The 20,907-nt window shown below is 37.8% G+C and overlaps 1 protein-coding gene across 1 annotated transcript in view; it reads right to left on the bottom strand.

Moving 5' to 3' along the window:
- Positions 1–2,251: 2,251 nt before the first annotated feature.
- Positions 2,252–20,907, bottom strand: part of LOC140546224 (uncharacterized) — a 427,728-nt gene continuing 409,072 nt past the window's right edge. Inside the window, exons 3-4 of the mRNA XM_072669456.1 lie at positions 8,848–8,864; positions 2,252–2,547 (exon numbers count right to left, since the gene is read on the bottom strand). Of these exons, the coding sequence (XP_072525557.1) occupies positions 2,252–2,547; positions 8,848–8,864 (313 nt within the window). The remainder of the gene's footprint in view (positions 2,548–8,847; positions 8,865–20,907) is intronic.

Raw genomic sequence — 20,907 nt, 5'->3', positions numbered from 1 at the left:
TAATGTTTTACACTGAGCATCAACAACATAGCAGCACATGCAAAGCCCAGAAGGAAAACCACAGCCGGCCTCCTCCACACTGTCCCTCCTGTCTGAATGTGTGAGCAGTGACGCTGCCCCAGTTACTCACATCTGTCACTAGAAAGTGTTTCAGCAGGTGCTTGAAGATGCTTTTCTCACCTCTTCTGGAATTGAGACAGTCAGAGATTTAATAAAGAAAACACATTCAGTTCAGCAGACGGAAACACGTTGTTACTAGGAGAGGGTCAACAGAGGATGGTCAGACTGGTTGGAGCTGACAGAAAGGCTACAGTGACTCAGAGAATCGCTCTGTACAGCTGTGGAGAGCAGAAGAGCGTCTGCTCCTCTGAGCTTAGTGGCTGAATGTGTATGAAGACCTCTTGACTTTTCTGGTCAGAGTACGTCATCACCACTATCTAGTTTACATTAATGTAGTCCTCATCAGAGAACTCTGAGATGGATGATGAAGACTATTATGAGAACTCAGAGGATTCAATCTCCACATGGGCAGTCGTGTGTGTGTGTTTGGCAGAACACACAAATGAAAAACTGGTTTACGACACAATTTTAGCCACAAAATGTCAATGTTATGTGAACTGCAAAGTGGGCAGGAACCTGAAAGATGGGAAAATAAGTCAATTTCCAATATTATAACCAGTACTGACACAAATGACTATGATGTTCTACACAGTTTACATAAACATTCACCTGCTGCTGATTTTCCAACGCTGGTTTTCACACATCAGCATCTACATTGATGTAGTCATCATCAGAGTCACCGAATCTTCTTTCTCTGGAAGAACTGTTTCTCCACTTTCATCATAATCATCTTCATCCTCCATCTTCTTCCTCAAACAGGTGATCCTGATCCTGTCACAATACAGTTAAAACTTAACTCTGCCACATCTCTCAGTCCTAGCTTCACTTTTCAGAGGAGGGTCTGGTCTTCTCCCCCAAAGCAAAAGCCACCAGAATTCCACCCTTCTCTAATTCCAGAGTTCTTTAATTCTCTTACACCTGGTTCAATACAACCCCAACTCCTCCCAGGGCAACCAGAATTCCGTTGCGAGTAAAAACAAAATCACCACCAGTACAAGCGTAACTCCTCCCAGTACCACCTTAACTCCTCTCAGTACATCCAAAGTCCCTCCCAGTAGAACCAAATCCCCTGCCTTTACTGGGAAATAAGTGAATTAGCAGATTCCATCCCACTAAGCAATCAGATTCCAGTCTGACGAACCAGAGAGGCATTAGACTACTAAGTGTAACAGGATGCACCAGATTAGAGTCCTCTCTTTGTTGAAGAGCGATTTCTGCTTTTTTCATAATCATCATCCTCCTCCCCCTCAGTCTCCTCATTTCCCGCCGGGGCTCTGGCACCTGAAGAATTGTGTGGATAGATAAATTAATAAATAAATAAATACATCTTTTCAGTGGTTAACCATCTTTTACAGCAGCACATTTCTCTACACTTTAAACAAGGGGGTTCTTAAAGGCCTCTTTATAAAACCATGACACATCAAAGAACTACTGAATTTTACATGGTTCCTTGCCTGATTAAATTATTATTTTTTTAATATCAGTACATTTTTACCAAAAGGCATTCTGCACAGTACCTAGGTACACTGTGTAACTAGGTACAAAAGTATTGGGACACCTGCTCATGCTCATTGTTTCTTCTCAATATAGAGATCCACAACAACTCAACAAAGTAGTCTGCAAGAAGAATGTTTCTTTTTGGGATTTCTTATAGATTTTATAAAATGTCTTCAAAATATAATGGATGATGCTTCATGAGTTGGGCAGTTGATGAGTTGGGGAGTTTGGGATGAGTTGGGAAGTTTGGGATGAGGTGGGGTGGTAATCCTCACATCCATGTTCGTTCTGCAGAGAAGAAAATAAGATACTTTTTAATACCCTTGATTTCAGAAGAAATAATGAATGAGCAGGTGTCCACAAACATTTGGACACGTGTATCTACTCTCTGTTTACCTTCTATGAGTTTCAATGTACCTCAGTAAACTGTCCTCTGAACAGAAAGTACTCACAGTGTCTACGATACGTCTTCTCAGCTTTCTGCAGTTTTTGCTTATTTCTCCCTTTGAGGAAAACAATGATCGGCACTGATACGAGTAACAGTCCTGCTGCTGCTGCTGAAAAACTGATGATGGGACCCAAAACTGTCGGAACATTTACACTTCAGGAGAACTAGTCCAGAAAAACGATGAGCTCATCTTATTACTGTAACTTTCACAGTGACGGCCAAGAGTTCCGTGTTGGAGGATCTAAAAGAGTGTGAAGACACAGTTACTTCATAAACACAAATGTAGTTTCCCTGGTGGACATAATCAGCCTCAGGGAAGGAGAAGGTGGTGGAGTGGTTAACAGCTGACTGAGTTTTGGTGATGCTGGATTCACCACTGAACTCCAGGTGGAAGGAGCCTCCTGGATACTGCGGTTGAACGGAGCAGATGATGGAGCTGTAGCTCCTGGTCACTTCAGGCCCTTCAAGCCACCAGTGAAACACTGGTGAAGCACTGAAGGAGATGTTGGCCTGCAGCAAATTCACTGGAAAAGAAGAGGAACTGGTATCAGTAGCTGTAAACTGGTACAACATTTACACAGGCCACATTGTGATTGCAGCAGCTCACCCACAGTGGCTGTTCACACATACAGCAGTTCTCTGTGGGAAGGCAGCTACTGTTTGGTATCTGTCTGGCTGTCATCAGCTCACAATCAGTTAAGTTGCTCTACTAAAAATAGATAATGGACTGAATTCAGCATCTTTAAGGTGCACCTATTTCTGACACAGATGTGCAAACAGCACTCAGCTTGTCTAGTGCTTGTAGAAAAGTACTGCTTTTAGAATAGGACACTTTTTATGGAGCAGATAGTAAACATGAACCTGCTTGCGCCATGCCTGATGTCAGGCGTGGGTTAGAGGGGTATAAAACCACCCAGCATTGAGCTGAATTATGGTGGTGCTCCATCTAATAGTTTTAGATGGGATGAGTTGGGGATGAGGTGGTGGGGTGGTGATCATCCAACATCCTGACCTCACTAACGCTCTTGTCACTGAATGCAATAAAATCCTCACAGCAATGCTCCTCCAAACTCTAGTAGAAAGCCTTCTTCCCTGAACAGTAGAGACAGTTACTCCAACAAAAGCAGGATAAATACTTTTTTTATATCCTTCATTTAGAAGAAACAATGAATGAGCAGGTGTCCAAATACTTTTGTCCATATAGTGTAAATCACAGAATTCTTGATTTAGCGCTAATTAGTATAATATAATATTCTCTTTAATTTTCATTGGTTCTTATAACTTCTTATAGTCCATACCTGTTCTCTAAACAGAGCAGCACATGCTAAGCACAAAACTGGCCGGGTGTGAATCCGGTAGTGGCACACTTTTTTTATGGACGTTTTTAGACAGCCAGTAGCAATCCGTGCTGCTCACATATGATTACAGAAAGCTGCTACTACTACTGCAGTCAGACGAGCTTATTATAAAGTCATTCTCTGTTCTCTTACCCACAGTGATGCTGATGGAGTTGCTCCTGTCTGATTTGTATAAGATGTTACAGTGGTCACAGCTGTACTGGACTGCTTCCCCAGGTGAGACGAGTTTGAGGTGTTTAGGGTGAGCTTTGGGCTCTCCAGGGCGTCTGTTAAAGGAATGTGATTAGTCTCTGATCATTAATGGTGCCAGTTAGTTTTTGTTATTAAGAAACCTCTGACTTCTGACTTATAAAGACTACATGCACAGTAATGTTCCCAGTGTAAAATCAGCACTTAAGTAATCAATACAGTTCAGCTCACCCTTCTAACACTATGTAGTGTAATAGTACAGTCTAATAACAGAAGTTAATGGAAGATCTGTTTGTCTTATTGACCAGAATGCTTCTTGGTCTGCTAGCTTGCATGACATCCAGGTAATCCAAGTACATCCTGGATACATGGGGTTTTTTAATCATGCTTAATATACCAGCTACAGTGGGTGCAAACCTGGTGAAGACAGGAAACGTTTGACCTGTCATTGCCAACAAAGGTTATGTTACTAAGTATTGAGTTGAACTTTTGTTATTGACCAAATACTTATTTTCCACCAAAATTTACAAATAAATTCTTTACAAATCCTACAATGTGATTTCCTGGATTATAGCTGAAGTGTACCTATGATGAAAATTACAGACCTCTCTCCTCTTTCTTAAATGATTATTAAATACAACAAATGAAAATCTAAATAAATTAACCTCAAAAAAGAATGACGTTCACCTGTTAATGTTATTATCATGGCGTGTACGGCCAGACCTGAAGGGATGAACACTCGCAGAGATGGAAATCAAAGCAAGATACTTTATTAACCAAATACAAAACAAAGAGATATGAACAGCAAAGTGCAGCAACATGGGCAAAACCATGAACAGAACCAAAACGCGACAAATCAGATGGCGAACAAAACAAACCCGGGACTGGGAGGAGCAGGGAGCTGAACGAGAGTGACACGAGGGGAGAACTACAGGGGAGATAAACACAAAACCACAAGCCTCGCTTGGGCAGAGAGGGGAGATACAAAACTAAGGACAGAGCTGAACTCTGTGTACAAACGAAGGTAGCTGGGGAACTAGCCGCTAGACGAGCAAGCAAGGCCGACCTAACCTGAACCTGCAGAGTACTAAAACGTAGGTCGCCTTGGAACCTGAGCAGGAAGCGAATGTAACACGCTTGCCTCTCGAAACAGACTATGGTATCGTAAACACACAGGGGTAGCTGGAGAGCCAGCTGACAGACTAGAAAGCAGGGCAGACCTAACCTGAACCTGCAGAGTACTGCCTAAAATGTAGGTCGCCTTGGAACCTGAGCAGGAAGCGAACGTACCTCGCTTGCCTCCGAGTCAGACGGAGAATCTCTCCTAAACATGGACCGCAAAACTAGAGCTGAGCTGAACACGCCAGTAACGCGTGATGAATCCCACAGCGTCACAGGGATTCCAGCCGAGTCAATTGATGGCAGAGAACAAAGGGAACTACACTCCTTTCTCCTTACTCCCAGTCCCAGGTGAAACACATGAACAATGAATCAACACAAATAAACAGACACGATCAGGAAGTCCCTATTTGGGCCTGTGGGCAGCGGCTCGGGATCGCCCCGGGGGAGGGCACGATAACGAGGGCCTGACAGTTATAGCTTTATGGTAACAGTAGGGGGCATGGGTCATCTTTCAGAAACAATATTCTGTAGACAACAGTAAACAATTATTTAATACTTAAATATACTTTTGTAATTTGTAATTACACTGATTATTCTTATGTATATGATTATTTAATATATTTTTAATTATAATAATTTTATTTTTGAACATCCAGTGAACAGTTTAAACTCACCGGGCATATCGAGAGTCTCTACACCCAACTGAATGATGCGTGGAAGAATCGCCATCTAGCGATCATTATATGTCAGTAACAGCTTCCTTTTTAAAGACTCGCTTCCCGGCGCTTCTCGTGACATTCAGGGTGAGATGGTAAATATTTGTTGTCGTTCCTTGTGTAACATTTCCTATATTTAATTTAACATAAAACACGACTCATATGAGGGGTTAGGTTGGGTGGTGTGAGCAGTTTAACTGAACCCTACGCCTTCAAATATTTCTTTAACTAGAAGCTGAGGTCTAATTTACACTGGAGAGTGATATCATTTTCCTTTATGCTTTAAAAATTAAATTCTTTAGAAATTTGGATTCAGTTTTTATTACACACTGTGCTGTAATGGCTCCTGCGAGCTTAAGACTCTCCACAGGGGGCGCCATTAGCGCAGCAATGTACTTGAAGTACTTGAGCAGCTTTGGTGTAGAGATGCTCACTGAGAAGCTTTTCAGAGTATTAACACAGTTCAGTGCTGTTGAAGCATTTGACTCCTGACTCCATGCTGCCACCTAGCGTCTAGTTTAATCTCCTACAATGACTGTTTCTGTCGTTTAATACAACTACACCTTTCATACAACGCAAATGTCAATTTGATGTTTCCAAAATTAAATTAATATACCACTGAACTGATATAATTCTCATTCTTATTAACCATTAACCGAAAAAAAAAAAAAAAAAAAAAAAAAAAACCTTTATTTGACCTAAAAATGTCTCTCTCTCTTTTTTACACACTTTCACACATTCTGGAAAGTAGGCGTCAGAGGGACTGAGACAAAAGTATTAAGTTATTCAGACAAAATCTAAGATAAAAGTCTTTCTTAATGGATCAGTGTATAAATGTACCCGTCCACGACTCTGCGTTGTGTCCAGCTGCACAAAGAAACGGGCTGGACTCTGTCTGCTGGTTCAGCCTGGTTCTTCTCTTCGACCATGCTCCAGCCCGTCTAAATGAAATGAAAAGATGCAGTTCACTAAAGAGAAGCAGCCTCTGTCTCCTCATTCATGCTGCAGCACAGACTAGCTGAGCTACAGGCTAAGCTTAATACACTGCATTCAACCCATATTCACTTCCTAATCAATGCTGAACGAGTCTGTGTGTGTCTGTTGTCAGTGTTGGACCCTCATCTGTTTAGAAGCATACTGTCCTAATTGCTGCTGCTCCAACATTGCATTTAAACCACTCCCATTTGTTCAAAGGTGAAATTTCCAGTAGTGAAATATCTTCAATTAAGCAAAAGGTTACTATTAAATTTCCTAATTGAATTCAAAGGTGATTTACATTTGATCAAAGAGAGGAAGAAGGGAACTGAACAGTGATTAGTTAAAGGAGATGCTGAAATTTCACAACTTTAAATACTATCCGTCATATTGTGAGAGATTAACCAGTAGTGTAGCCTTGAACACTGAGCATTATTAGAAGCATTAAACCAGGTGTACTGTCTGGCATTGGGGTTTCTTGTCCTCCAACAGTTTGTCAGATTAGTATTGGAGACTAAGTTATTGAAAATATAATCAAAAAGATGCTGCTGCCCTCTAGAGGGAAGATGGTCAACTGAGTCGTCTGGAACTACAATAAAGTCTTCTTCTATAACCACCTGATCTGTCCAGTATTTTACCTCCCATTACTTTATCTTCCTACAAAGGTCTGCTTAAAATAGCCTAAACCTCAGCTGAATCTAAAACTGACACTAAGCCTAACTTTAAATCAACTCTTAACCTCAGCTGAACCTAAAACTGACACTAAACCTAACTTTAAATCAAGCCTACATCTCAGCTGAACCTAGATCTGATGTCAAGCCTAACTTTAAATCAAGCCTAACCTGCGCTGAACCTAAAACTGATGTCAAGCCTAACCTTAAATCCAGCCTAAACCTCAGCTGAACCTAAAACTGATGTCAGGCCTAACTTTTAATCAAGCCTAACCTGAGCTGAACCTAAAACTGACACTAAGCCTAACTTTAAATCAAGCCTAAACCTCAGCTGAACCTAAAACTGATGTCAAGCCTAACTTTAAATCAAGTCTAAACCTGAGCTGAACCTAAAACTGACACTAAGCCATGGTGGACATTTTTTAAATAAGCAGAAATCACTATTAATGCTCCAAAGTAATATATTTATTGAAAAGCTTTCGGCCGGGGAGAAGCTCCTGGCAAATACTCCGAGATCTCTGAAGGTTGACCAAGTTACAAAAGGTCATATATATCTTCCCAAAGGGGTGTTGTCACTTTCCATTGATTCACAGAAGAAAAAGAAGTTATTGAAGCGCATTGGTTACACCTAACTGTGATATGAATAAACAAAAGGGCGTTAACATACGTGCATAATTAATGAAGAGGAAGGAAGCTCAAATATGTTTTTTAGAAGCCCCTCACACCTGGAGATACCCAAACGAGTTGGTATACAACTTCGAGGTCACTTGAACAATAACTCACTGTGGCCAGCATAGAGAAAACAGATAAGGTCTACACTTGGGATCGGAGGAGTAGCTAGTTTGTTCCACTCCGGCTGAAGGGGAGTAACTGATTTGTGGTCTCCTTCATATGGAGCAGTAAAAGTCCACCCGAAAGTTTTGATTAAGTGCGTAGGTCTAGTAGTATGTTAGCCTGGATATAATTTACTAAGAGAATGATGATGAAATGAAATACATATGGTATATGTAGTGATAATAGATCACCTGACTATGTACTACTATGATCTCAAAACCACATTTCCTCCCTTTAAACATAAAATGTCAAACAAAGATTCTAACTGTTCAGAACTAGTTGATCTGAATTTAGATCTATGTCCACGATTCCAATGACCTCTACATGTCATAAAATCTAATACAATTGTTCATAAAGATAGGAGAGCACGAAGTATAAGTAAGAACAAGTGTAACATAAAGGTCAAAGTCCTGTCTGTTTCCCTAAAGAAAATTTTAACACACTAGACGGAAAACAGTGGAAACAACAACAAACTTGTCGACAAGCATCTGCTTCTGGGCCACTACTCCAGGCCAGCGTTGGTTTTCGTGGCATGGAAACAACCGTCTTCTGCCTAGTGGAGTTTTGCACTACATAGGAGACGTTGGGCATAACAGGGAGAGGTTACTAGCACGTCATCTGATCACCTGGATCTTCAGTTTTAGACACAAAGCTGTCTGGAACAGTCTCTCTCTTGCAATGTGAGCAGTGGATCCATGAGCCTTCCTTCGACAGGCTTTCACTACCACCCAGTCACCGACTTTCACAGAGTGTAGAGGACCCTCAGCACTCAGTGGCAACACCTCTTTCACCTGTGAATGAATAGACTGAAGAGTTTTGCACAGTGCACTCATATAATCAATCATGTGATCATCGACCTGCTGTAGAGAGCATTCAACTGGCCTGTAAAGAGAAAGGTTAGGAAAACCACATAATACTTCCATTGGGCTCAGTCCTGTTTGGCGGTTTGAATTATTTGATGGTCTGGTTTAGATGTTCCCATGCACCAGCCGACTGCATTTTGATAAGCGCAATGTGTTTTCCAAATCAATTTTCAAAGCACCAGAAAGATGTTGGATCAGTTTGTTCTAAAAGTGCTTGCCATTGTCTGATGAAATTTTTACTGGAACTCCAAAGGAAGTACTCTAGTAATTACTTCCCTTAGCAAGCATTTTGCTACTGCGAGTGTGTCTTGTTTTCTACATGGAAAGCACTCTGGACATTTGCTGAACAATGATTATCAGACAATACCAGTAATTTTGGCATGGTGTTAGCTCAATGAAGTCAATCATAATGTGTTCAAATGGAAAATTTGGAGTAGGATGTGCCGATTGAGCTGTCGTGTCATTTTCGCTATGTTATGTTCATACAAATGACTCAGGATTTGCAAAACTTTTCTGCAAACGTTGAAAAACCTGGCGCCAACCAGTGCTTGTTCGCTGTTGCTACCATCGGTCCTTTTGAAACATGGTCCAATCCGTGTATCAATTTCGCCAAAAAGGGAAAGCAAAAGCTTGGAAGTGCCATGCGGCCCCTTCAGATTCACACCACAATCCTGATTGTGCATTATTCTCGACACAATACATCATATTCATTTATGTAACAATTTCTTCTGCTAATTAAAAATTATTCCTGCCTGAAAGACCAGAAAACAACATTCAAACATTTTTAACCACTAAAACCATTGAAGTCCTATAATTGTTGATTAAAAGTGTGTTGAGTTGTTTTCTTCTGTTGCCCGCCAAGTGACGGCATTTCACCACTAGATTACAGTGTATCCTTTTTGATGTGATTTTTTTCAACAAGTGGAATTAAGAAATAGCTACAAATATTGATCCCATAATGTCCAGGAAAAGAAAAATTGATGCCGATGGAAGACAGTTTCAAGAGAGATGGGAAGGCGAATACATGTTTGTGCTTCAAGGAGAAAAAAACGGTATGTCTTGTGTTATGAGGCGGTGGCAGTTGTCAAGGAGTACAATCTACGTCTGCACTTTGATACCAAACACGGAGCTAAGTATGCCAAAGTTAGCCTTCAAGAAAAGCAACAAATTGTACAAGAATTAAAAGGCAAACTGCGATCGCAGCAGAATATGTTCACAAGAGCTACGGCCCAAAACAACGCAGCTGTGAAAGCCGGCTTTATTGTAGCTGAAAAAAACTCGCACATCTAAGTCTTTTTCAGAGGGTGCATTTTTGAAGCAGTGTATGCTGAAGGTCTGTGAGCAGCTGTGTCCCGACCAGAGAATTAGGGAACTTGCAGGAAACCTGGCAACACAGCTGGCCGCAGAGACGCGCAACTACATCACCTTTTCATTAGCGCTTGATGAAAGCACAGGCAGCACGGATACAGCGCAGCTATCCATTTTCATTGGAGGCGTGAAGTCGGACCTCTGTCACTGAAGAGCTGTTGGATATAGCTGCCATGCATGGGACCACAACAGTACGGGACATTTTTGATGCGGTGGAGAAGTCCTTAAGTAAAAATGCATTGCCCTGGCAAAAATTGGTTGGATTAACCATAGACACCGCACCTGCAATGTGTGGAGGAAAATCGGGCTTGGTTGGACTAATGAAAGAGAAAATGCAGAAGAGTCAAGTCAAGTCAGATTTATTTGTATTGCGCTTTTTACAACTGTTGTCGTCACAAAGCAGCTTCACATAAATAGTGATTAATAAAAGAGAGACAAAGAAGAAATAACGAATCAAAGACCCCCAATGGCGACAGTGGCAAGGAAAAACTCCCTCAGAGCTGGAGGAAGAAACCTTGGGAGGAACCAAGACTCACAAGGGGGACCCATCCTCCTCTGGCCAGAACTATTTAAACATTAATAATAAAATTTCCAAACCAGATACAACAGATAGTTAAACATGTTTTTAACATGGTCGCTAAACAGGTAGCAGTGGTAGGCGTGTGAGCCGCTGGTCTGCTATGGGTGGTGGTGGGTCGGGGGCCTGCTGGTTGGACCGTAGGTGGCAGCTGGTTTGACGAAGGTAGAGGGGACCTTAACGGGCAATCTTCCAGCAGGTCGGGCCGGGTGGCCATTTACTCGGAGAGGGTAAAGAGAGAGGGTTAATTCGGAGAGGAATTTTATGGAGAGCAGAGAATGTTGGTCAGTATCAGATTGTGTCTGACGACTCCGGCAGGTCTGACTATTACAGCCTAATTAAAAGGAGAGAGCCAGAGGGTAACACGGACACGGGAGCACCCATCTGCTCCACCGTCAACAAACCTGAGTGATCGCGTGTAAGCTGCGAGACCACAGCTCCAGCATCTCAGTGTACTTCAATTCCCTGGGTCTAATAAATTCTTTATGTGATGTGATTTTCAGAATTTTTTTTCCTCATTTTGTCTCTCATAGTTGAGGTCTACCTATGATGTCAATTACAGGCCTCTCTCATTTTTTTAAGTGGGAGAACTTGCACAATTGGTGACTGACTAAATACTTTTTTTCCCCACTGTAGGAGAACTTTGTAGTTCTAGAATTACAGATTGTAGTCCTCCTATTTCTCTGCATACTTTATTATGTAAAGTATCCTGTACGATTAGTGTGAGCTGAAAACATGGAACATGGGTTCAGAAACAAGTGCAACTAATAACATTCAGTGGCCAGTGAATTGTAAACGGTGCCCATTACTTCTGGGATGAGCTGGGGAAACTTTAATCTTTCAGTTGGGGATGAGGTTGGGTGATGATCATCCAATATTCTGACCGCACCAATGCCCTTGTTGCTAAATACAATCAAATCTTTACAGTGATGCTCCAAAATTTAAGATTCTGAAATCTCAAATAAAATATATTATAAATATAGATCATAACACATACAGACCTGTTTACAATGTAAATCTCTTTCAAATATCTGTCCTTATCCCTGTACAAATTATAGCAAAAAAGTAGTAGCAGCACTTTATTATATTAAAAATAGTATATTATATTTCATCTTAATGTTTCACCTCTAGATTTCAAACTGCAATTCATACTTATTTATTTCCACTTTTATTATTATTGTTATTATTAGTAGAAGGAGGAGGAGGATTAACAATGGACTTACAATAATAAACAATAATTCACACAAACTCAAGAGAAGGAGAGAGGTGAAGAGCTAAAAAGTGGAGCTAAAATGAGATGATTAAACAGTGAAGCAGAAAAAAAAACGCTTTAAAAACTACAGAGCTGTAAATCAGAACTTCTACTCCCACTGTCTCCCACTGCTTCCTTTACCTTCACTAAATAAGTCCTGTCTGCTTCAGACCGGAAATTCAGTTCTGCTTGCTGGTGCTACATCTCCATCTGCTGGAAGCTAATCAGTTCATAGACCTCCTGGAGAAGATCGTTCCAGAAAAATGACTTTAATCTTACGTTTATCTCAGCAGTGTTAATATTAAAATTATCTCAGCAGTGTTAATATAACATTTATCTCAGCAGTGTTAATATTACATTTATCTCAGCAGTGTTAATATTACATTTATCTCAGCAGTGTTCATTTTAAAATGATCTCAGCAGTGTTAATATTACATTTATCTCAGCAGTGTTAATATTACATTTATCTCAGCAGTGTTAATATTAAATATATCTCAGCAGTATTAATATTAAATATATCTCAGCAATATTAATATTAAATTTATCTCAGTAGTGTTAATATTATTTTTTTCTCAGCAGTGTTAATATTACATTTATCTCAGCAGTGTTAATATTAAATATATCTCAGCAGTATTAATATTAAATATATCTCAGCAGTATTATTATTAAATATATCTCAGCAGTGCTTTGTCAGGTCCACAGGCTTCAAGGTCCAGGACTTTTATATTATATACACTGATATACACTATCTCACTATCTCGCCTGACACCCTGACTCCCAACCAGCCTCAGGTGGCTTTCAGGTTTAGCTCATGTTAGTTTGTCTCGTTTGTTTGGTTTATTCATTCGTTCTTGTTATTGCTGCATTCTTGTTTCCCCTGTTTGGTTTAATAAAGTCTTGCATCGCACCATGAGTGTTCACCCGTCATTGTCCTAACCAGTCCTGACCCAGCAGTGTTAATAATCTTACATTAATCTCAGCAGTGTTAATAATCTTACATTAATCTCAGCAGTGTTGATTTTACATTAATCTCAGCAGTTCAAATAATAAATGTATCTCAATAGTGCTAATCCTAAATTTATGATTATGATTAGCACTATTGAGATACGTTTATTATTTGAACTGATGAGAAATTTAGGATTAGAACTGCTGAGATCAATTTAATATTAACACTGCTGAGATACCTTTAGGATTATGATTAGCACTATTGAGATACATTTATTATTTGAACTGCTGAGAGAAATTTAGGATTAGCACTGCTGAGAAATTTATCTCAGCAGTGTTAATAATAAATTTGTCTCAGCAGTATTATTACATTTCTCAGAAGTGCTAATCATGCATTTATCTCAGCAGTGTTAATGTTAAATTTCTCAATAGTGCTAAATATTAAATTATCTGAGCAGTGTTAATATTAAATTTATCCCAGCAGTGCTAATCATAAGTTGATCTCAGCAGTGTTAATATTAAATTCATCTGAGCAGTGATCATAACTTTCTCAGCAGTGCTAATCATAAATTTATCTCAGCAGTGCTAATCTGAAATTAATCTAATCAGTGTTAATATTAAATTCATCTGAGCAGTTATCATAACTTTCTCAGCAGCGCTAATCTTATATTTATCTCAGCAGTGTTGATCAGAAATTGACCTCAGCAGTGCTAATCAGAAATTGACCTCAGCAGTGCTAATCCTAAATTTATCTCAGCAGTGTTAATCTGAAATTTCTCAGCCATGTTAATATTAATTTAATTATTAATTTTCTCAGCAATGCTAATCATAATTTTATCTCAATAGTGTTAATAAAAATAAATTCATCTCAGCAGTGCTAATCAGAAATTTACCTCACCAGAACTTATTTTAATTTTCTCAGCAATGTTAATTTGACATTTATTTAAGCAGTGTTAATATTAAATTTATCCCAGCAGTGCTAATCATAAGTTCATCTCAGCAGTGCTAATCATAAATTTATCTCAGCAGTGTTAATATTAAATTAATCTGAGCAGTGATCATAAATTTACCTCAGCAGTGCTAATCATAAGTTTACCTTAGCAGTGCTAATCATAAATTAATTTTAGCAGTGTTAATATTACATTTATCTGAGCAGTGATCATAAATTTATGATTAGCACTGCTGAGAATGTTATCACAGCAATGTTAATATTAAATGCATCTCACCATCTTAAATGTACTTTAGCGGTATTAATCTTACATTTATTTAAGCAGTGTTAATATTAAATTCACCTCAGCAGTGCTAATCAGAAATTCACCTCAGCAGAGCTAATCTTAATTTTATCTCAGCAATGTTAATATGACATTTATTTAAGCAGTGTTAATATTAAATTAATCTCAGCAGTGCTAATCTTAAATTTACCCCTTTTCCACCCTCCACTCAGCAGTGTTAATCTTAAATTTACCTCAGCAGGATTAATCTTACATTTATCTCAGCAATGTTAATGTTAAATTTACCTCAGCAGTGTTAATCTTACATTTACCTCAGCAGTGTTAATCTTACATTTACCTCAGCAGTGCTAATCTTACATTTACCTCAGCAGTGCTAATCTTAAATTGATTTTAGCAGTGCTAATCATACATTTACCACAGCAGTGTTAAAATTAAATGCATCTCAGCAGTGCTAATCATAAATTTATATCAGCAGTGCTATATATTACATTTATTTCAATAGTGCTAATCTTAAATTTACCTCAGCAGTGCTAATCTGAAATTTATCTCAGCAATGTTAGAAATAAATTTACCTAAGCAGTGTTAATCCTAAATCTTTCTCAGCAATGTTAATCTTAAATTTATCTCAGCAATGTTAATATTAAATGTATCTCAGCAGTTCTTATCATAAATTTATCTCAGATGACTTAATATTACAATTATCTCACCAGTGCTAATCTTAAAAGTACCTTAGCGGTATTAATTTTACATTTATTTAAGCAGTATTAATATAAAATTTATCTCAGCAGTGCTAATCATACATTTACCACAGCAGTGTTAATCTTAAATTTATCTCAGCAGTGCTAATCATAAATTTATCTCAGCAATGCTAATCATAATTTTATCTCAGCAATGTTAATATGACATTTATTTAAGCAATGTTAATATTAAATTAATCTAAACAGTGTTAATATGACATTTATCTCAACAGTGATCATAAATTTACCTCAGCAGTGTTAATATAAAATTTCTCAGCAGTGCTACTCATAAATTTCTCAAGAGTGTTAATATTAAATTTCTCAGCAGTGTTAATATTAAATTCATGTCAGCAGTGATAATCATACATTTACCTCAGCAGTGTTAACCTTACATTTATCTCAGCAGTGTTAATATTAAATCCATCTCAGCAGTTCAAATAATAAATGTCTCAATAGTGCTAATCATAATCCTAAATTTATCTCAGCAGTGTTAATATAAAATTAATCTAAGCAGTGATCCTAAATTTACCTCAGCAGTGCTAATCATAAGTTTATCTCAGCAGTGTTAATATTAAATTTATCTCAGCAGTTCAAATAATAAATGTATCTCAATAGCGCTAATCATAAATTTCTCAGCAGTGTTAATATTAAATTTATCTTAGCAGTGCTAATCATAAGTTTACCTCAGCAGTGTTAATTACATTTTTCTCAGCAGTGCCAATCCAAAATTTCTCTCAACAGTGCTAATCTGAAATTTATCTGAGCAGTGTTAATATTACATTTATTTAAGCAGTTATTAAATTTATCTCAGAAGTGATAATCATAACTTTGTCAGCAGTGTTAATAATAAATTTCTTAGCAGTGTTAATATTAAATTTCTCAGCAGTGCTAATCCTAAATTTATCTCAGCAGTGTAAATCATAAATTCTCAGTAGTGTTAATGTTAAATTTATCTCAATAGTGCTAATCATAAATAGATCTCAGCAGTGCTAATCAAATTTATCTCAGCAGTGCTAATCATAAATTAATCTCAGCAATGTTAACATTAAATTCATCTGAGCAGTGATCATAACTTTCTCAGCAGTGCTAATCTTAAATTTATCTCAGAAGTTAATCTTAAACTTATTTCAGCAGTGTTAATATTAAATTTATGTCAGCAGTGATAATCCAGAATTTTTCAGCAGTGTTAATCATAAATTTCTCTCAGAAGAGTTAATATTGCAATTATCTCACCTGCGCTAATCTTAAATATACCTTAGCGATATTAATCTGAAATTTATCTCAGCAGTGTTATTAAATTTATCTCAGCAGTGTTAAATATTAAATTTATTTCAAAAGTGTTAATATTACATTTATCTCACCAGTGCTAATCTTAAATTTATCTTAGCAGTATTACTCTTAAATTTACTTCAGCAGTGCTAAAATTAAATGTATCTCAGCAGTGCTAATAATAAATTTATTTCAGCAGGGCCAATCATAAATTTATCTCCGCGGTGCCAATCATACATTTCTCAGAAGTTAATCTTAAATTTATCTCTGCAATGTTAGTATTACATTTATCTCAGCAGTGATAATCCTAAATTTATCTCAGCAATGCTAATCTGGAATTTATTTCAGCAATGTTAATATTACATTTATTTAAGCAGTGTTAGAAATAAATTTACCTCAGCAGTGTTAATCCTAAATCTTTCTCAGCAGTGTAAATAAGAAATGTATCTCAGCAATGTTAATATTAAATGTATCTCAGCAGTGCTAATCTTAAATGTACCTTAGTGGTATTGATCTTAATTTTATTTTAGCAATGTTAATATGACATTTATTTAAGCAGTGTTAATATTAAATTTGTCTCAGCAGGGTTAGTCATAAATGAATCTCAGCAGTGTTAATATTAAATTAATCTCATCAGTGTTAATATAAAATTTATCTGAGCAGTGATCATAACTTTATCTCAGCAGTGCTAATCATAAATGTATCTTAGCAATGCTAATCAACATTTTAATATTAAATTTTAATATTAAATTTCTCAGCAGTGTTAATATTAAGTTCATCTGAGCAGTGCTAATCCAAAATTTTTCTCAGCAGTGTTCATCCTAAATGTATTTCAGCAATGTTATTAAATGCATTTAAGCAGTGCTAATCATAAATTTATCTTAGCAGTGCTAATCTTAAAATTAATTTCAGAAGTTAATCTTAAATTTATCTCAGCAATGTTAATATTACATTTATTTAAGCAGTGTTATTATTAAATTAATCTCAGAAGTTTTAATATATTTCTCAGCAATGTTAATTTTAAATGTATCTCAGCAGTGTTAATCATCTTGAATTAACCTCAGCCGTGCTAATCTTAAATTTATCTCTGCAGTGTTATTAAATTTATCACAGCAGTGTTAATCTTAAATTTCTCAGCAGTGATAATCATAATTTGATCTCAATAGTGTTAATATTAAATGTCTCAGCAGTGTTAATATTAAATTCATCTGAGCAGTGATCATAAATTTACCTCAGCAATGCTAATCATAAATTTATCTTAGAAGTGCTAATCCTAAATTTTTCTCAGCAGTGCTAATCCTAAATTTGTCTCAGTAGTATTAATCATAAATTTATCTCAGAAGTTAATCCTAAATTTCTTAGCAATGTTATTAATAAATGTATCTTACCAGTGCTAATCATAAATTTCTCAGCAATGTTAATATTACGTTTATTTAAGCAGTGTTGATTTTAAATTTATCTCAGCAGTGCTTATCTAAAATTTATCTCTGCAGTGTTAATATTAAATTTCTCAGCAGTGATAATCATATCTTTACCTCAGCAGTGTTAATACATTTATGTCAGCAGTATTAATATTACATTTGTCAGCAGTGATAATCATAAGTTTATCTCAATAGTGTTAATAAAAATAAATTTATCTCAGCAGTGCTAATCAGAAATTCACCTCAGGAGGGTTATTCTTAAATTTATCTCAGCAATGTTGTTACATTTATTTCAGCAGTGTAATTCTTAAATTTATCTCAGCAGTGTTAATCCTAAATCTTTCTCAGCAGTGTTAATCCTAAATCTTTCTCAGCAGTGTAAATAAGAAATGTATCTCAGCAGTGTAAATAAATTTCTCAGCAGTTTTATTAATAAATTAATCTCAGCAGTGCTAATTATAAATTTCTCAGCAATGTTAATATTAAATGTATCTCAGCAGTGCTAATCATAAATTTATATCAGAAGAGTTAATATTACAATTATCTCACCATTGCTAATCTTAAATGTACCTTAGCGGTATTAATCTTACATATATTTAAGCAGTGTTAATATTAAATTTATCTCAGCAGTGCTAATCATACATTAACCACAGCAGTGTAAATCTTATTTATCTCAGCAATGCTAATCATAATTTTCTCAATAGTGTTTATTAAATTTATCTCAGAAATGTTAATATTAAATTCACCTCAGCAGAGCTAATCTTAAATTTAATAATAACACTGCTGAGATGAATTTATCTCAGGCATCCGCCTGGTTCACGGAGCTGTATTGCTCCAGCCTCACTGCCCCGGCCCCTTCCACGGCTCTTCCCACAGTCCCGGCTTCTGTTTCGGTCCTGGCTTGGTTCCTGGCTTCGGCTTGGGTCCCTGCCTGGTTCCCAACTTCATCCTGTGTCAAGGCTTCAGTCTGGGTCCCAGCTTGGTTCCAGGCTTCGGTCTGGGTCCTGGCTTGGTTCCAGACTTCGGCCTGGGTCCCGGCCAGGCAACCACCTAGTGACAACAGAGCAACACCATTGCAACCACCTAGCAACACCCTATCAACCATCTGGCGACACCATAGCAACCAACCAATGCCAGCATAGCAACCACCTTGCAATCACTTAGGGACACCATTGCAACCACTTTCAACAACATAGCAACCACCAACAAAATCCATAGCAACCACCTGGGACACCATAGCAAGCACCTAGCAACAGTATATCAACCACCTAGCAACACTATAGCAACCACCTAGCAACCACTTAGTGACACTATAGCAACCACCTAGTGACATCATAGAAACTGCTTGTGACATCCTAGCAACCGCCTAGCAACATCTTAGAAACCATCTAGCAAAAACATAGCAACCACTTCTGACACCCTAGCAATCACCTGTGACACCATAGCAACCATGTAGCAACTCCATAGCAACCACCTACAAAATCCATGGTAACACCCTGGAACACCATAGCAACTACCTAGCAACTGCATAGGAACAACCTTGAGGCAAATAGGTGGGTCATGGGATCCTGTGTGACAAAAAAGAAAATCAATATATGTATAAAAACTGAATTAACACGTACCTGTTACACAGTTGCAGACTAATTGCAAGCCAGTCAGACACCGTTCCAGATGGAGACAACCACTCACAGCTGAAGATGGATTGCCCCTTGTTGGCCAGAACCACTTTCAGGTAAAAAGCTGGGTCATGAGATCCTGAAAATAAGAAAGACAAATAAGAAAGTCAATACATGTATAGAAACCGAATGTTCACTTGTTACTCAGTTGCAGATGAGAAGAAAGCCAGTCAGACACCGTTCCAGATGCAGACAACCTCTCACAGCTGGAGATGGATAGCCCCTTGTTGGCCGGATCCACTTTCAGGTAAAAAGGTGCGTCATGGGATCCTGTGTGACAAGAAAAAAGAAAATCAATATATGTATAAAAACCGAATTAACATGTACCTGTTACACAGTTGCAGATTAATTGCAAGCCAGACACTGTTCCAGATGCAGAGAACCACTCACAGCTGAAGATGGATCCACTTTCAGGTAAAAAGGTGCGTCATAGTATCCTGTGTGAGAAGAAAAAAGAAAATCAATATATGTATAAAAACCGAATTAACACGAACCTGTTACACAGTTGCAGATCAACTGCAAGATTCAGTTTCAGGTAAAAAGATGCGTCAGGTGGGACATGAGATCCTGAAAATAAGAAAGACAAAAAAGAAAGTCAATATATGTATAGAAACTGAATGTTAGCTTAACTGTTACTCAGTTGCAGATGAAAAGAAAGCCATTCAGACACTGTTTTAGATGCAGACAGCCACTCACAGCTGAAGATGGATTGCCCCTTGTTGGCCAGATCCACTTTCAGGTAAAAAGGTGCGTCAGGTGAGTCATGAGATCCTGAAAATAAGAAAGACAAAAAAGAAAGTCAACACAATTGCAGATTAATTGCAAGCCAGCCAGACACTGTTCCAGAAAAAAGAATATCAATGAATGTATAATAACCGAATTAACACGTACCTGTTACACAGTTGCAGATTAATTGCAAGCCAGCCAGACACCGTTCCAGATGCAGACAACCACTCACAGCTGAAGATGGATTGCCCCTTGTTGGCCAGATCCACATTCAGGTAAAAAGGTGCGTCAGGTGGGTCATGAGATCCTGAAAATAAGAGACAAAAAAGAAAGTCAATACAAGTATAGAAACTGAATGTTCACTTACCTGTAACTCAGTTGCAGATGAAAAGAAAGCCAGTCAGACACCGTTCCAGATGCACACAACCTCTCACAGCTGGAGATGGATAGGCAGTTGTTGGCCAGATCCACTTTCAGGTAAAAAGGTGCGTCAGGTGGGTCATGACATCCTGAAAATAAGAAAGACAAAAAAGAAAGTCAACACAGTTGCAGATTAATTGCAAGACCCACTTTCAGGTAAAAAGGTGCGTCGGGTGAGTCATGAGATCCTGAAAATAAGAAAGACAAAAAAGAAAGTCAACACAGTTGCAGATAAATTGCAAGCCAGCCAGACACTGTTCCAGAAAAAAGAAATCTATATGTATAAAAAATGAATTAACACGTATCTTTTACACAGTTGCAGATTAATTGCAAGCCAGCCAGACACCGTTCCAGATGCAGACAACCACTCACAGCAGAAGATGGATTGCCCGTTGTTGTCAAGATCCACTTTCAGGTAAAAAGGTGCGTCAGGTGGGTCATGAGATCCTGAAAATAAGAAAGACAACAAAGAAAGTCAATATAAGTATAGA

The sequence above is a fragment of the Salminus brasiliensis genome, chromosome 23 (assembly GCF_030463535.1).
Source record: "Salminus brasiliensis chromosome 23, fSalBra1.hap2, whole genome shotgun sequence".
NCBI lineage: Eukaryota > Metazoa > Chordata > Actinopteri > Characiformes > Bryconidae > Salminus > Salminus brasiliensis.
Note: the sequence above shows the minus strand (reverse complement) of the source record. Positions and strands in the feature narration are given on the sequence as shown.